The sequence below is a fragment of the Sus scrofa genome, chromosome 7, assembly GCF_000003025.6.
Source record: "Sus scrofa isolate TJ Tabasco breed Duroc chromosome 7, Sscrofa11.1, whole genome shotgun sequence".
NCBI classification, from domain to species: Eukaryota; Metazoa; Chordata; class Mammalia; order Artiodactyla; family Suidae; genus Sus; species Sus scrofa.
Window position 1 is genome coordinate 49348003 of NC_010449.5, and position 18542 is coordinate 49366544.

At 48.4% G+C, this 18542-nt stretch overlaps 1 protein-coding gene across 7 annotated transcripts in view; it reads left to right on the plus strand.

The window, feature by feature from the left end:
• The window catches only part of ARNT2 (aryl hydrocarbon receptor nuclear translocator 2), a 191354-nt gene that overhangs the window by 88885 nt on the left and 83927 nt on the right, over positions 1 to 18542 (plus strand). For all 7 annotated transcript variants that reach the window (XM_021098858.1, XM_021098859.1, XM_001926072.6 and 4 more), the window contains exon 6: positions 16798 to 16900. In XM_021098858.1, coding sequence (XP_020954517.1) covers positions 16798 to 16900 — 103 coding nt within the window. The remainder of the gene's footprint in view (positions 1 to 16797; positions 16901 to 18542) is intronic.

Genomic DNA, 18542 nt, shown 5'->3' on the forward strand with positions numbered 1-18542 from the left:
GAAATGATTGTTACCTTCCAAACTGAAGGATATTGGCATTTCTGTTGTGGCTCAGTGGTTAATGAAGCTGACTAGCATCCATGAGGATGCGGGTTGGATCCCTGGCCTCGATCAGTGGGTTAAGGATCTGGCGTTGCTGTGAGCTGTGGTGTAGGTCGCAGACACAGCTCAGGTCTGGTGTTGCTGTGGCTGTGGTGGAGGCCAGCAGCTGCAGCTCTGATTCAACCCCTACCCTGGGAACTTCTATATGCCGCTAGTACAAACCTAAAAAAAAAAAAAAAAAAAAAAGGAGTTATCTGTGTGTGCATGTACCTGTTTCTAGACTCTCTGTGTGGATCTATTGATCTCTGTGTATTCATGCACGGTGTCCTGATTAACTGCAGCTCTATCATAAGATCAGCCAGTGTTAGTCTTCCAACTCTGTTCTTCTCCAGAGGCCTTTTTGTTCTTCTAGGTCCTTTGCATTTCCATGTGAACTTCAGAGTCATCTTGTCTGATCCTACAAAAGAATGAGATGGGATTTTTTATTTTATTATATTGTATTTTTTTTTAGGGTTGCCCCCACAGTATATGGAGGTTCCCAGGCTAGGAGTCTAATTGGAGCTGCAGCTGCCGGCCTACACCACAGCCACAGCAACGCCGGATCCAAGCTGTGTCTGCACCCTACACCACAGCTCATGGCAACGCCGGATCCCTAACCCACTGAGTGAGGCCAGGGATCGAACCCACAACTTCATGGTTCCTAGTCAGATTCATTTCTGCTGCACCACGATGGGAACTCCTGTGATGAGATTTTGATTGAGGTTGTGTTGAATCTATAGATCAGTTTGGGGAGAATTGAGGTCTTAATAATAGTACGTCTTCTGACCCCAGAGTACTGTACATATGTCTCCATTTATTTACTTCTTCATTAATTTCTTTCAGCATGATTTTATTGCCAGTATACAGATCTTGCACATCTGTCAGATTTATCTCTGAGTATTTTGTATTTTATGCTATTGTAAATGATATTTTTTTCAAGTTCTAATTGACAGAATATAGAAGTAGAATTCTTTTTGTTAGTTGTTTTGATTGTTTCAAAAGGGAAGATAAATCTGGCCCCTGTTACTGTCTTTGTTGGAAGCAGGGATCCTTTCAGTGTTCATTTGAGTGCCTCTCCTGTGTCTCCTCTGTCAGCTCAGTTTTGCAATATCTGTGATAAATCTCCTGACTCTGTTCCCTCAGAATATTAGCTGTTTGCTTATTGCATTCACCTCCTTTTTCTGTGATTTCTGGGAGAATTTCTCAGTGATTTCTAGTTCAGCAATTGAGCTTTCGGCAGTATCCCTTTTCTTTTTCTTTTAAGGGCCACACGTGAGTCATATGGAAGTTCCCAGGCTAGGGGTCAGGCTCTAATCAGAGCTGCAGCAACTGGCCTATGCCACAGACACAGCTACATGGATTCTGAGCCACACCTGTGGGCTACACTGCAACTTGCAGTAATGTCAGATCCTTAATGCCCTGAGCAAAGCCAGGGATCTAACCTGCATCCTCATGGATACTAGTCAACCCTCAGGTCATAACCCACTGAGCCACAATGGGAACTCCCAGCAGTATCACCTTTTACTGCATCCTTTTGGGTTTTCAATCCTGAAATCATGTTTTTTCACATCAAAACAATTTTTCCTGATCTCAATTTGATCTTTTATTTATTTATTTATCTTTTTAGGGCCGCACCCATGGCAAACGGAGGTTCCCAGGCCAGGGGTCTAATCGGAGTTGTAGCCGCCAGCCATAGCCACAGCCACAGCAATGCCAGATCCTCAACCCAATGAGCAAGGCCAGGGATTGAACCCATATCCTCATGGTTCCTAGTCGGGTTCGTTAGCCACTGAGCCACGACAAGAACTCCTGTTCTCTTTTTTATTTATGTAAAATCTCCTCAGGTGTCACTGCCGAGTCTGTGACCTACACCACATCTCATGGCAACGCTGGATCCTTAACCTACTGAGTGAGGCCAGGGCTCGAACCCGCACCCTCGTGGTTCCTAGTCAGATTCGCTTCCGCTGTGCCATGACAGGAACTCGCTCTTTCGTGTCTTTAAGTGGACCTTCCCACCTCACCTTTTTATTCATCTTCTGTTCCTAACATTTCAAGACTTGAAATGGTTTCAGTCATTGTATATTTCCTTGAAACTTAGTTTTTCTAGATTGAGGCTCCAGTTGTCTAGGAGAGGCTATGAGGTTGTGCAGGCAGGGGCAGCCATGTGCACTGGTCATGGCAGCTTCGAGTTGGCAGGGGCATCACCTACTCCTCCAACTAGAAAGCTGCCCCTCAGAAGCAGCCTTTCTTCCTCTTTATGGGGCAGATTGGGTGCTATAAGTCAAGGTGATGTGACAGCTCTGCCCTTGGTCTCTCTGTGTCCAGACCCTGGGCCACTTCTCTGCTTCCTGACTCCCTGGTCTCCTTCCTGCTTGCAGATTTGGGGACTTCTGTTAGGGGATTCTTTCCCTTCCTTCCGAGGCAGCCCACTCCTTTGCATTTGCTGAACCAAAAGGCTGCTCTTACTCATTCCCATCCCATCCTAGATGTGCTATTTCTTGCAGAAATTGTTCTTTTCTCATCCATTCAAGGCCCCTTCTACTGTTTTTCTGCATAGGTGCAGATTTTCCCGGCCACTCTTGTGTTTCTTTGATCATTTCATTAGCCATTTGCAGGGGAGGCGAGGCGCGACCTGAAATTGCCTTCTTGAACTGCATGTCAGCCTGGCCTCTTTCCATACACCAGGCGGGCTTTTTCCAGCAGGGACAGAGAGGAGGGTTAATCATTTACCCCCAGGCAGGCATTTCTGGCATTTTTGTAGCATGATACCCCAAGAGGAATGTATTTCTTTAAATCACACTCCAGCATATTCTAAACAGGATGAAGAATTTGTACTGTTGTCTCAGATTAAATAGCAGAAGAGGTGCCGGCCGCAGGGGGGACTGTGGGGTGATGATTTTATAATGAATAGCAGAGCCCCAGGCTGCAGCAGGCAGTGCTCCTGTGATTCCATGTCATATTTGGAATGCGAGTGCTGGAGAAGATTGCTAGGTTCTGGGGCTTTTCAGAGAGCGTGAGGCTGTTGTTCTGGTGGTAGGGGTGGTGTGGCCTGTCACCCATCCTGGAGCTCTCTGCCCCTTGGTATGGATTTGCCCCAAGTGTTCCAGTCCTGGGCTTGTCATTGCACAGAGGGGATGATCCCTTTGATGCTCTAGGCAGACTTTTGCTGCCCTCCTCTTGAAGAGCTGCTGCCTGCTCTTTGCCTAGTTAGCGGCTCATTAGCACCTTCCCCAGATGGTAGGGTGGGGAGACAGAAGGATTGACACGAAAACCAGACTGCTTGGCAAGGAGGCTCCTTCTGAGTGTCTGCAGGCCTGTGAGTCACCATGCTCAGCCCCTTTCGCCAGCCTGGTGAGGGGTCCCTGGAAGCCCTTTTGCTTATTGTGTTATTCCACAGCCACAGGCTAGAGTCCCAACCCAAACCCCAGCCACCAGCTTCCTTGGGCAGAAAAGCACACGGGCTCAGAGGAGAGCTGTCTCCCTCAAACTTGTCCCTGCTCCCTGAAAACGCTTCCCCCTCTGGGGCGGCTGGGAGCACCGTTCTGCTCAGAGAACACGATTCCCGTTGCCAGCAGTCACTTCTTCCCTGTGTTGACTTAGACAAAAAGCACAACCTCAAAGTTGAGAGTTGGTTTTGTTCGGGGGAACTTACTGCGGACTAAAGCCTGGGAGACAGGCTCTCAGACAGCAACGAGGAACTGTTCCAAACAGGTAACAGAGGAGTCAGGAAACAGAGGCATTTTTGCTAAAACAAACGAACAAACAATAAATATAAATACAAGCCAGATGGTCACCCGTGAAGAACTTAACTGTTGGGAGTTGCCGTCGCGGCTCAGTGGTAGCAAACCCAACTAGCATCCATGAGGACATGGGTTCAATCCCCAGCCTCGCTCAGTGGGTTAAAGACCGGGTGTTGCTGTGAGCTGTGGTGTAGGTCACAGAGGCAGCTCGGATCATGCATTGCTGTGGCTGTGGTGTAGGCCAGCAGCTGAAGCTCTGATTCGACCCCTCACCTGGGAACCTCCATATGCTGCAGGTGTGGCCCTAAAAAGACAGACAACAATAACAACAACAAAACTTAGCTGTTAATCACAAAAACCAGACATCTCAAGTTAATTATTTTAATTCTTTTCTGTGTATGGGAAGATGCAAGAGTCTGGGTTTATGGAAATCATTCCTTGGATATGCATCTTAACTACCTAGGGCCAGTATCCTGTTTTTCTCCATCCTGAACGCCCCTCAGGGCACACAGTGGCTGGTGGCTGGATGACAGGCAACCTCTGTTGTGTACTTGAAAGGCAGGCAACCATTTTTTGTCCACACCAGCAGGCTCATTTTGCTGCAGACCACATGCTCTCCCCAGGTGACTGGGACAGTAACACCTCAAGGCTGGTATCTCTTTCTCTGGGTGTCAGAGGTAGATGCAATGGGTATTAACACTAGTCTTACACGTTTTTGTTTCTGAAATCGAAATTGTTGTTATTCTTACACTTAAAATACAAGTCATATGAGTTTCCCCAGGCAGTTCTGGGGCAGTTGAAAGTTTTGCTTTTGCAATATGACGTGGCCTTTGCAAAGCACATTCTCTGTTTGTTGCCAACAATATCAAGGGACGGATGGGTCTGTTGGAAGCACATTTCCTAAACATCTGGAGGCTCTGGCTCTCCTGCCTCTGTGAGAGACAGCGGAACAGCCCCGAAGGCTGGACTCCTCTGTTTGCTCCTGTTCATGCCTTCCTGGCCTTCTGGCCCTGAGGTTGGGCCCTGTCCTCTCGCCTGCTGAGCTCCAGCTGGACAGGACTGTGTCCTGTTCACAGACCCCTCCCTCCACTGTCCCACATCATGCTCTGATCCCTTGGCCAGGGTTGGGGGGAAGGGGGCACCCCTCCGCTCCAGCTCCACCTCCCTGGACCTCCAGGGCTCCTTTCAACACCGCCTCTTACAGGAAGCCCCCCTTGATACCCTTTTGTGCTCTCTGACACAAAGCACTCCCTTTTAGCTCTGGGCCGCCTTATTACCTGTCTGGAGTTCTCCTACAGACCTCAATTGAGCTGGTTGAATAGCTGGGTGAGAACAGGGTCTCATTCCCCCCTAACTGGGAGCTTGCTCTAACGTGCACTTTGAAGTTTCTGTTGCATAGAGCCGATTAAAAGATCCCTGCTCCCTACCAGCCTTCAGATGTTCCAGAGCTTCTATGTACCCTCTTTTGAAAATATTATTTTGACCAAAAAAAAAAAAAAATCTATTGCTCTGTATGGTTTAGTTCCATCCCAGGGTAACTGGGCTGCCTGTTGTAGTTCATTCTTGTCTAAATTTGCTATAAGCCCACCACCCTGCCCTCCCCTCCCAGCCCGAATCGCAAGCACCGTATGTGACGTGATATGGGGAACCCTGTCCACCACAGTGTCCTGGTGGGTTGATTTTAGCATAGCCTTTAACTCTCACTGGTAAGGAAACATCCCTCTGTGGCTGCCGTGAAACCATGTGTTCTTTCTTAACAAAACCCCTTCCAGAGTCAAGCGCCAGTGTCCCCAGTGGATAAATAGCTATGAGCTGGCTAGTGGGATACACACAGCCTGCCATTCAATGGATGTCACCAGGCTTTCCCTGCCTGGATAGAAGACCCGGATAAAAGATATATTCATTGATCAGGCGCCCAGGTTGCTAGGGGAGGGCTCGTGTTTACAGTCTCTGTGTTTTTGAGGAGATGTCAGGAGCTCAGCCTCCAGGGCTCCTACTGACCAAGGAAAACGCTGTTGGGCTTGAGGCGGGCGAGAGAAAGAAGCTCTGGTCCTAAATCCTTAGGGATCTCTCAGGGAAGAGAGCCCGGGGGACATTCACTGGAGCATGAGGACTGCAGTTGGACAGCTGTACAGTCATGACTGTTTAACTTCCACGGTAGGTTGGGTACCAACCGTGTGGGAAGCACTCTGGTCTGAGGGACCCGAAGAGAGGCATGTCACCTGCCCAGGTAGCAGTTATGTTAGGGACAATGGGAGGGAGGACTAAAATCCCAAGATTCCTCAAGCTTCCCATATTGCCTGATTATCTAGTCACACATGAGTCTAGGTTCTGCTGGGAAGGGATGTGATGGATGTGGTTAAAGTCCCAAGTTAGCTGACCTTAAAAAATGAAGATTGGAGGTCGCCAGTGGCCTAGAAGGTTAAGGATCCGGCGTTGTCACTGCTGTGGCTCAGGTCTGATCCCTGGCCCGGGAACTTCTGTATGCTGTGGGTGCAAACCCCCCCCCCCCAAAATGAAGGTTACACGAGTAGGTCTGACCCAATTAGATAAGCCATGTAAAAGCAAATAATTTAGAGTTCCCATCATGGCTCAGTGGTTAATGAACCCGACTAGCACCATGAGGACACGGATTCGATTCCAGGCCTCGCTCAAGTGGGTTAAGGCTCCAGCATTGCTGTGAGCTGGGGTGTAGGTTGCAGACATGGCTCAGATCTGGCGTTGCTGTGGCTGTGGCGTCGGCCGGCGGCTCCAGCTCCAATTCGACCCCTAGCCTGGGAACCTCCATTTGCCACGGGTGCAACCCAAAAAAAAAAAGACAAAAGACAATAAAAAATAAAATAAAAGCAAATAATTTAATCTGGCTGGTGACAGAAGGGAAAGCCAGAGAGATTGGAAGCACAAAAAGGATTCATTGTGCCACTCCTAGCTTTGATGGTGAGAAATGATCTGGGAATGGCCACTTGAGAGTGACCCCCCCCAAAAAAACATAAAGAAAATGGGCATTTCAGTCCAACAGCTGCAAGGAAATGGATCTGCCAGGAACTTGAATGAGTTCAGAGGTGACTTCTGCCCAAGAATCTCCAGACAAGAGCCCAGCCCAGCCAACACCTTGATTTTGGCCTTGTGGGACCCTGAGCAGAAAACCCAGTCAAGCCCACACAGACTAGGACCTAAAGAACATGAGCTAGTACATGGGTGTTGTTTTAAATCTCTGGGTCTGTGCTAATTTGCTGCAGGGCAATAGAAAGGAACACAGGTACTGTTTGGTTGAGGGGATGGGCGGAGCGTTCCCTGGGCCGTGGGGGATCCCCAGAGGAATAACACAGGGTCCCTCCCCCGAGAAGCTCCCAGCCTATCATCACCGTTAAATGCTTGCAGGTGGATTTGAAATAGTAGAGCAGTGTTGCAGACAAGATGATTGTGAATGGATTCGTGATGAAGAAAAGCTAAGGAAGAAAGGCCTTCTTTCTCAAGCAAGAGCTTTAGAAGGAGGAGGAAAAGGGAAGCCCTTTCGAGCACATTTCATCTCTAGTTTTCTTCACGGTCATCGCCAAGCGTGTGCAACAAGTCCAACCCCCGAATAGGACTCAGGCCGTGGTCCTGGTGCAGTGGGACCCCGTGCAGTGCAGGCCGGTGCAGCTTGAGCTCAGCCCAGCAGCTTCACTCAGGCCCCCAGAGGGCTTCTTTAGCGCGGAGCTTGCCCACTCCGCCCCAGCTTTCAATCCCGCTTCCCAAACTCGAAAGAACTTTCACTCTTGCGAACGTGTCCCGCTGAGCCAGGGACTGCATTGCTAGCATTCTCTGTTCTTCTCAGGGGCTTCCCTCTTGGAGATCCTGGAGAACCGCCCCCTTGCCCCTGAAGACAAGACAGAGAGGAGCCCGAGTCAGGGGCAGGGGGCCAGGGGGCCTTGAGTCAAGTCAGGTTCCTCTCCCTTTATGAGGTGGAACCCATCTCTCACTCCGCTTCCCTCTGCTATAGCCTTTATTTTATTTTATTATTTATTTATTTATTTTTAGGGCTGCACCTGCAGCATATGGAGGTTCCCAGGCTAGAGGTCGAATTGGAGCTGTAGCTGCCAGCCTACACCGCAGCCACAGCAACGCAGGATCCAAATCGCGTCTATGACCTACACCGCAGCTCACAGCAATGCCGGATCCTTAACGCACTGAGCGAGGCCAGGGACCAAACCTGTGCCCTCATGGGTCCTAAATGGATTCATTTCTGCTGAGCCGCAATGGGGACTCCTGCTATCACCTTTAAAGAGTGACCGTATGTATAGAGTCTCTCATCCAAACCTGGGCACTTTGAGCGTGAAAAGAAGCGCTACTAGCAACTATACTGGGACATTAGGCAAAAGCCAGGACTAGGCCCAGGCAAAACCAGCATGTGTGGTCACTCTAACCATGCCTGTCCTGAGGGGTCCTGCTCCTTGCATAACTCCGTCCAGATAAAGATGTAAGCCCATTTCAGCAAGTGTCTTAGGAATGGCTGCGACAGGCTAGCGTAATCTATAGATCTCAACTCAATCAGAAGGAAAAATTGAAAAGCAATAAACACACAATGAGAATGACAAGACTGGGAGTTCCATCGTGGCTCAGTGGAAACAAATCTGACTAGCATCCATGAGGACACAGGTTCTACCCCTGGCCTCGCTCAGTGGGTTAAGGATCTGGCATTGCTGTGAGCTACGGTGTGGGTCGAAGACGCAGCTCAGATCCAGCATTGCTATGGCTGTGGTATAAGCTGACAGCTATAGCTCTGATTCAACCCCTAACCTGGGAACTTCTGTGTGTCACGGGTGTGACCCTAAAAAGACAAAAGGAAAAAAAAAAAGAATGACAAGAATGACACCTCTCATTTTCCCAGTCTAGGGTTCTGACCCTGAAGCAGCCACAGGCTGGCGACAGTCCTCTGCGGGTGGCTGACCCCCTGTCCCTCTCACAGCCCATTTGCTTCTCTCTGGTGGGTGCCGTCTTCTTTTCTGCTGAGGGGAATGGCCTTCTGGCTCCCTGGAGCCGTCAGTGTTGAGAAAAACATAGGCTCTTGTTCAGATCCTGACTCCCCACTCCCCTGCAATGAGACCCACCTTGGCTGAGTTATTTAGTATCTCTGGGCTTCTGTTTCTTCATGGGACCAATGCAGCCTACCCAGGGGCTAGCACAGAGAGGGTGTTGTTGGGAGTTTCTGCCAGGAATAAAGGGCTGCATTGTTTACAAAGATTTAAAAGGCAATACTAAAGCTGACTAAAACTTCATCTGTTTTAAAGTATCACCCTGTACCAGCAGTCCTTGGCAATATCAGTAATAAAATATTTCTTCCCTCTGAGGCCGATGGCTCCAAAGCCCTTCTCCCTCTCCTTGCTCTACCTCGGTAAACCACCACGACCTACCTCCCAGGATTGCAATGTCGATCAAACAAATAAGGCAGAGAAAGTGTTTAATAATATTTGATGATAATAACTGGCTGTTAGTAAAATCCTCAGTGAACTACAAGTTAATCCTTTGTCCTTCCTCTTCTGTCAAAGGCAATTGTATTAGTCTGGGCTATTTTGTTGCAAGCGACAGAAACAAAAAGTGGAATAATTTAGGTATTAAAAAGGCGAACTTATTGGCACCAAAGAGTTGAACACTGTGAAGTTACTCTTCCACTGGTTTATGTTTTCACTGCTTTCCTAGAGTCAGCCTCAATGTCTTAGACCCAGTTCTACATGAAGCTAGAATCATTGCTGCTGAAAAAGTCATGCTCAGATTCCTAAAGAAAAAGAGAGAAGAAGTAGAAATGGTTACAAACTGCCTGTGGACGATTCTGATTGGCCTGGCTGAATCAGTCCTAGTCTTAGGACCGATCACTTTGGACAGAGGAGGAGTGAGTTACAATGATTGGCCCAGCTCATGTCAAGTTGCCCAGCTCTTAACCAGTCACCGTGGACATAAGGTGAATGAGGTGCTGTGATTGGCCTAGCTTGCGTAAGATGCTCAACTCTCAACCAATCACTGTGGACAAAGTGTGAATGAGGTACTGTAATTGGCTCAGCTCTGTCAGGTGCCCAACATTCAACCAGTCACCACAGCCAGGGAGGTGGGATCTTAGAAGATGGCAACTTCCTGCTTGACTTTAATAATGAGGAAATAGAACAAGAGTACCATGGGTTACTCTGGGTGGGTGGAATAGCAGATGTCCCTAGTAACTCTGCTGCCCATCCAGATACCTATATTCTGGTTTGAGAAGAAAATAATTTGGTTACAACTTGAAAATTGGTATATTTGTACCCTTAGCTATGTCCAAACACCCACCAGAGATAATGAAATACAAGGAAAATGCCCCCACCCTCAGTAGCAGAAGGCCCGTCCTCTCCCGGGCTCAGTACGTAGCTCACGCTCTGGACTTTTTCTGGAGCAGACCTCGTGCGCACTGCCTGGATTCCTGTGCTGTGGGCGGTGTTTGTTCCTGTGTGCACAGCTGCTGTAATGGCTGGGCTCAGCCTTTTGATAATGAGAACACATTGTCACTGGAACAGCAATCACAGTCTCTTCCAACCCCTGGGCTCCCATTTCAGGGGCCACACATTTTTGGAACAACATCAAATATTGTCCATCATGGGACCACGGCTTTGTTTTTGTTGCTAATCATTTTCTCTTGTGTTCCTCCTTTTTAAACCAAGATAAGATGTTTCTAGTTTTCTTAAGGATTCTTTTGATGAAATAATTCTAATTTGTATTTGTATTTCTCCTATAGCCTGGGGAGCAGTTTTATGAGCACAAAACCTTCTTTTGTGATCTTATCCAAGACAAACTTCTGATTCTTGTTTTTTAAAAAACTTACTACTGACTAAAAGGATACTTAAAAAATCAGATAACTGAAAACAATTACAGAAGGGCCCCTCTGCCCATAAAAAAAGGGGGTCTGTTGTTGGAGTCTTTATAATCAGTCTTCTTCTAAAGTAGGATCAGCAAATGTTTTTCGTAAAGGGCCAGATAGTAAATGTTCTTGGCCTTGTGGGCCATATAGTCTCTTTCACAACTACTTCATTCTACTGTTGTAGCAGGGAAGTAGCCATAGCCAGTAAATAAGCGAATGACCTTGGCAGTGTTCCAAATATTAAAAAACCAGAGTGTGAACCAGCCTTGGGTCATAGGTTAGAGTTGGCCAACTCCTGTCCTAAAGCAGTTTGCTTTTCAACTATCTCTTAAAAATTATAGTTAAAAACCCTGAGAGAGTTCCCATCATGGCTCAGCAGAAACAAATCCAGCTAGTATCCATGGGGATGCAGGTTCAATCCCCGGCCTCACTCAGTGGATTAAGGATCCGATGTTGCCATGGGTTGTAGAATAGGTCACAGACATGGCTCAGGCCTGGCATTGCTGTGGCTGTGGTGTAGGCCAGCAGCTGAAGCTCCAATTCAACCCCTAGCCTGGGAACTTCAATATACAGCCCTAAAAAGACAAAAAAATAAAAAAATAAGTAACCCTGGGATGCATCATAATTCTTCTCCCCATTTTGTAGAATGGAAACACTGAATATTGGTCAACATGTTGACTGCAGGGTTCGCTAGGAGCTGGTATTAAGAGCCTTAGGAATTTTCATTTCATGCAGTAACTCTATTTTTTAGGAATCTGTCCTAAGACGGTATGGCTATTTTTTTTCTGCGTAGGTATTTACATGGCATTATTTGCCATAGGAAAAACCTGGAAACAACTTAATGTTTGATGATAAATTGTCTACTCAAAATAATTCACAGAGCCTTTCAAATAATGTTTATAATTAAATCCTTATGAATTTATGTTGTGATATAAAGTGAAAAAATAGATACCATGAAACCTTGTTTAATTAAAAGAAAAGAGCAGTCATGCATAAAAGATTGTCAGGAAATATGCTTGAATGTTAGTAGTATTTTTGTCTACAGAGGAAGATTATCTATGCGTGTGTGTGTGTGTGTGTGTGTGTGTGTGCACGCGCGCGTGCGCGCACGTGCACGCAGACACACACATTTGATTTTTCTACAAAGACCATTTTAGTTTTAGTATTTTTTGAAAGTATTTTAAGGAGAAAAATAAGTAGTTCTTCAACCTTTTATCCTGAGACAGTGTTGTGTGCATTATTCTAGAACCTTCCTCAGAGAAGCCAAGGGGCAGGGGAGGCAGAAACTGGGCTGACTCTAGGAGGGCCTCTCAGACCTGTGCTCTCTAGTCCAGGACAGTCATCTCAGGACTCACAAAGTGGCTGCCCGGAGCCTGCAGTCACTTATACTCCAATTCTCTAAAGGGGTTATTGAGTTCCTATGTGTAAGTCTTCGGATCCACACAGAACCTTCCAAGTAGGCACCTTTGAGCCTGTTGAGACACAGAGACGGGAAGTGACCTGCCTCTCCCTCACAGCCACACATGCAGGAGCCAGATCTCCCATCCCTGCTGCCCCTCGCACTTTGAAATAGCATGCCTCTGGTTCGGAATATGTTATTACATGTTACTACATCAAATCCAGAAAAAAGTCTGCCTCCACAGCTGCTGGTTGTGTTGGAAGATTTCTGGGGCCTCTTTGGCAAAGCGGGCCATTGTGTAATGGGAGCCCTGCCTGCTCTGATGACAGGCGGCCACTGCTCAGAGAGAAGCTCCTGGCTCCTGTACTGAATGAAAAGAGGAAGCGGATGGGGTGGGAGGCTTCGGGCACTGGACTCACTGCATTCAAAGAACTAGTGAAGCGGGAGGGCCAGAGCGAAGGGACAATGAGAGTGAAAGTCAAGGTCCAGAAGGATGGAGGGGGCTTGAATGTAAAATCTCCATGGCAACAGCTATAGATGCATGTGAGTTCCAGAAAATAACTATGGGGGCAGTGTCTGCCCTGGAGAGGGAGCAATGTGCTCGGAGTTGAGGAGGGCAGGTACTGAGGCAGGGGTGTGGGGCGGGTCCTCCACGCGGATGCTGAGACCATGGAGGATGATTGGTCTTGGGATGAAGAGAAAGACTATGAGTAACGTGCTCAAGTCACATGAGGAGGAGGAGTGACCGGAGGTGAGGAGACTAGAGAGGGTGAGCCTGATGTCATACGTCTGGAAGGAGCTGGGGGTTGTATGAGAGGGGTGCTGGTTTGGAAGGGCCCTGGGGGCCAGGGGAGATGGCAAACCTACCCCTGACCCCGTGGCATATACAGGATGTGGGAGAACAAGCTCCTTCTCCAGAAGAACTTCTGCCAAGGAAGCAGCAGGTCAGGATGGTGTGTTCGTGCAGGAGGTTTGCGAATTTCTGAAGGGAGTGGAGGATGTAGGAGTTTGTTTATTGCCAAGTGGGCATTGCAGAGGGCACCCTAGAGGAGATGAAAAGGAGGAGAGCAGGGGCTTGGATCGTGGGTGAGGAGGACAGAGGAGAGAGGACCAGGTGGCCAAAGGAGAGCAGGATGGGATCCATGGTGGGACGAGCCCAGTGACAGGACTGCAAAGGAATGAGTCCTCCTGATCCAGCAGGTCAGTTTGGGGGTCAGGAGAGACTCTGGAAAGGGTCTGATTTGGCCTGGTTGGTTGTGCTTTTAGGGATCCACAGGGAACCAGCCCTAGAAAGCCAGATCCATGGTTCTAAGCAGACGCAAAGCTTCCATGGGTCAGGAAAGAAGCTGACGTATTTATAGCAGCTACGTCTCCATGCTTGCTTCTCTTCTAGGAAGCCCATTGTAAGGAAACCCGACCCCCAGCTGCTCATGCAATGGTGACTCCCAGCCCATCACACGGTCACTCACTGCCCAGGGCCAGGCACCTGTCTCCCCTGCTGTTCAATTTGCCAAAAGTCCAATATCCACAAGTCTTTCGGGAACACACCTACCACATATAAAGCAGGCATGCTTTCCATCCCTGAGGAGCCTCAGAGGGGTCTCATTGTGCCCGAGGAAACCGGAGAAGCACACGGAGAAATAAACGCTGATGCGGTTGCCTCTCAGGGTCATGACAGCAGACCATGCAAATGTGTTTTTTCATTTCCTCATGTTCCAGGGCTCCTGTGCTTTGCAGCTGTGATTTATTTTCAGAGCATACTTTGGAATTTGACAGACTCTCTGGCTGGCCTGCTTCACAGCTGAAACCATTTGCCATTTAGTAGATGATAAAGCAAGTGACAATTGACACTAAAAGAGCCATTACAAAGAAGATGTCTGCGCGTGAGACAGACAGGTGTCAAACCCAGGACACAAACAGAGGGCAGAGCACCTGCAGGCGCCCAGGCAGTGCCATAGCTCCCAGCAGACTGAGTCGGGCCCTTGATGGGGTTGAACTCTGAGCTACACATCCTGCTTAAGGGTCCATTGTGGGCATGATGGTGATTACAAGTGGAGATTATGGAGGGCTGTGCACCCTCCAGAGCCCTGGTCCACGCGGGGAGTGAAGGCTGCAGGGTCCCAAATGCTGCTGTGCGTTTTAGTGCTGACACTGTGCCAGATGCTCGGGTACAGAGAGAAGGAGCCGGTTTCAAGGACAGCACAGGGGGCCTCAGGAGCGTAGACCACCCTGTGCTTCACAGGCTTTCACCCCCGCCCCCCTTGGAGCAGTGAGAGACAGCTTGGATGAGGGGGTGTCTTCTTTGAGGACCTTTTGAAATTTCAAGTAATAGAAAGCCATATGATTTTTTTGCAACAGGGCGGGTTTCTCGCCACTTTTCTTTCCTTTTCTTTTTTCTTTTCTTTTCTTTTCTTTTCTTTTCTTTTCTTTGTCTTTTGTCTTTTTAGGGCCACACCCGAGGCATATGGTGATTCCCCAGCTAGGGATCACATAGGAGCTATAGCTGCCAGTCTACACCACAGTCACAGCCACACGGGATCTGAGCCTCGTCTGCAACCTACACCACAGCTCACAGCAATGCTGGATCCTTGACCCCTAAGCGAGGCCAGGGATCAAACCCGCATCCTCATGGATACTGGTTGAGTTTGTTACTGCTGCACCACAACGGGAACTCCCCATTTTTGTGTTTTAAGTAAAGACTTCCAGTACCAGTGCAGAAGGTGGCTTGAAAGGGCCAAGACTGTTGCAGCCCCCCATCAGGCGAGCAGTGAGGGCATCTAAGATGGATGTGCATTGGCCAGGGGTGCACAGGAGGTAGAGCTGACAGATGTGAGTGATTGAGCAGATATTTGAGTGAGTTTTTCATATTCTTTATTTAATAAGCATTTATAAAACACTCTCTGTGAGCCATGTTCACTTTATAATAGTAACCTCATTTAATCCTCACAACCATCTGGGGGACATGCTATTATTATCCTATTTTACAGATGATGAAGCTGAAGCACAGAGATGTTAGGTAACTTGCCCAGGGCCACACAGTAAATAAGGGATGCAGGACTGAAAGCTAGGTCCATGCTTTTAGCTACAAGATTTCTACGTTGAACGGCTGAGCAGTGGTGGTACCAATGACCAAGGCAGGGACCTTTTGAGAAAGGGCAGCTCTGGGCACTTTGGACAGGAGGACAGATTTGGTTCTGGACCTGTGGAGTGTACGGTGTCCAGGAGATGCCAAGAGACAGTTGGGCAAAGAGGAGCTTCCCAGAGTTCTGGCTGATGGCATCTTGGTGTCATTGGCATACTGGGAGGGTCCTGGGGGAGTGAGAGAGAAAAGGGCCGAGCCCCGCTCCCCCCGCTTCCCCACCGTCGATAGTGCCAACACCGAGGGGCTGGGCTGGGAGGAAGAGCCACCACGAGAGCCGAGAACCAGCAAAGGAGAGGCAGGAGAAAGTGGTGTCCTGGAGTAAGACTATTCCCAGAAGGCGGGCCTGGTCAAAGTCAGGGATGAAATTGAGAGGGACTGAATAGTGTGTGTTAAATGTGGCAACACACAGGGACCCTGTGGTCTAGGCTTGAGTAGTGTTGTGAGCTGTGGAGAAGGCAGAGAGCAGGGGCTGAGCCAGCAGGAGGAGCAGGGTGTGCAGACTCGTGTGTGGACAGGACATCCGACTGCAGGTGGCGAGAGGGCCGGAAATTCAGATGTCTTTTTATCCCACCCCCCACTCCCCCAACTCATGATGAAAGAGATTCAGTGGTGTTTGAATATTGGAAGGAGCCACATCATGAAGGGCCCTGTAAGGAGTTCCTATAAGCAATTCAGCTCTAAGCCAAGAGGGGGCACAGAAGATATGTGTGTCTAGACATCTGTCGGCTGTGTGAAAGATGGGACCGAGGAGAAAGGATGCTGGGAGTGGGAAGTGAGTGAGTCTCCTCTGAGGGATAATGAGCCAGCAGCAATGAACAAGGCAGTTGAGCTGGAGAGGCAGACAGTGCAAGAGGTGAGGGATAGGAAGGTGAGATGACATCTAGGATTCTGATTTCTTTTTCTGTTTGATGGAGATGCGTTTGCTTGTATCCGGGGAGCAACGGGTGATGCTGCCTTTGAGGTGTAGAGTCAGCTGCTGGTGGTTTAGTTCTTGGCGCTAGAGGTGTAGATGTAGGGTCATGGCACACAGAGGTGATCATCATAAGCTTGGAATGGATAAAATTGCAAAGGGGATGCGTAGGATGAGAAGAGAAGGTGGCTGAGGTCAGAGCCTCTGGGAGATGGAGGGACAGACGGGAGGAGAGTGGAGAGTGCTTGTTAGAAGCTAAGGGGAGCAGGGGCTTGAGAATCACTGGGCCATTGTGTGAAAGTTCAGCAAAGCAGTCAGATAAGACAAAGGGGCACGTGTTTTGGATTTGGCAATGAGAAAGTTGTTGGCAATGTTGATGAACACCGTTTCCACGAACTAATGGGGGAGAAAATCAAATTGGAATTGGACAAAACAGAGAAGTCAAGGGTAGACCACTCTTTGAAGAAAACAAGGTCTTTAGAATTGAGAGATTTCCTTGTTCCGTGTGTTTCCTGCCAAAGAATGTTGGAAACACCAAGAAACAAATGCTGTGCAGGGCCCCACTTGTCCTCATTTGCAGAGCTCTCCTCCCACCTGCACCACCACCCCCCGCCCCTGAAGTCAAAGGCAGAGGCTCAGCAAATGTCCTTCTGTCTCTCTCAGGCCGGATCTTGGATCTGAAGACTGGGACGGTCAAGAAAGAAGGGCAGCAGTCGTCCATGAGGATGTGCATGGGCTCCCGGAGGTCCTTCATCTGCAGGATGAGGTCTGTTTGGGGAGCAGTGGGCTGGGATGTAGTTGGATGGCCTCCTCTCACCTGCCATTAAGATTCCCAATGGGCTCTGCTAAGATCACACCTTCACTCTGGCGGCGTTGTCCCCTGACTGCAGCACATGAACCTGCAGACTCCTTGGTCCACCTGGGAAGAACCTCCCCCTTCTTTCTCACCTTCCACCTTGTCTCACCTCCCACCATCTTCTACCCATTCCGGGGCTGGCTTCCCCTTGCCCTGTCTGCCTCAACATTCCACCTGTCTTTCAGGCCCTTTTCAACTCCAGCCTCTCCCAGTTCCTTATTTCTCAGTGGATTTTATGTAAGACCTATGGATTGCATACTCACATTTCCTTATGCCAACTCCTACAATTTGAATTGGTCTTCTTCTTTTTTTTTTTTTTTTTTTTTTTTTTTTTGCTTTTTAGGACTGCACCTGTGGCATATGGATGTTCCCAGGCTAGGCATTGGATCAGAGCTGCAGCTTCCAGCCTATGCCACAACCACAGCAATGCAGGATCCGAGCTGCATCTGCGACATACTCCACAGTTCCTGGCACTTAATCCACCTTAATCCACTGAGCGAGGCCAGAGGTCGAATGTGTGTCCTCATGGATACCAGCTGGGTTTGTTACCGCTGAGCCACAATGGGAACTCCTAAATTAGTCTTTAATTACTGTATTGTTGACTGATATTTTAAGTGTGAGTATTTTGGCTCCATAGGTAAATTATAATCCCCTGAGGATAGGGGCTTCGATTTCTCTTTACCTCTTTGAGTCTCCCGTGAATCTCGCAGTGTTCTGTGCATATCTGCTTAATGCATGGTTATTGAAGGAATGCAGGAGTGACTGAACTTTGGAGTCCTAAGGGAATTGCTCTGTCCCTGAGTAAAAAAGAACTAGATCTTGAATCCTCGAATCCAAATTGGACTTCCCTATACCTTCAACCGTGTGGCCCCAGAGGGATAGATGGTTTTAGCTGTAAGGCAGGTGGGACAGGATGGAGTCAGTTCTGTTTGGGGTGTGGAATTCCTGAGGCAATAGCATGAGGCAACACTTATTCTTTTAGTCTTTCACTGAGTTATTCAACACATTTCTATTGAGGGTCCCCCTGTGCCAGGTGCTCTTCAGGGTTCTGGGAATTCCACACTGAAGAGAACAGACAACTTCCCTGACTTGGAGAACTTCATTTTAGGTGGAGAGATGCATGGAAGACAAAAGTACCAAATAAATGCATGGCATGTCAAATGGTAATTAGTGCTACAGAGGAAAGTAAAGCCAATTTAAGGAGTAGGAAGTACTAGGAGTCATTAATGTACATGTCGTTATATGGGGTGGTTGAGGGAAGCCCTCAGTGATAAGGTGGCATTTGACTAGAGACCCAAAAGAGACCTAGGGTATCTGGAGAAAGAGAACTTTTGGTAGAGAATAGCAAAGTGCAAAGGTCCTGAGGCAGGAATGTTCTTGGCCTGTTCAAGGAACAGTAAGGCTGCTACCTCAGGAGCAGGGTGAGTGGGGTGAGGTATGGATGGAATGATAGGAGATGAAGCCGAGAAGTAGAGGGCTTAGGTCAAGTCATCCGCATAAAACCTCAGCTCTTACTCTGAATGAGGTTGGAGTTTGATCATAAGAGTAATGT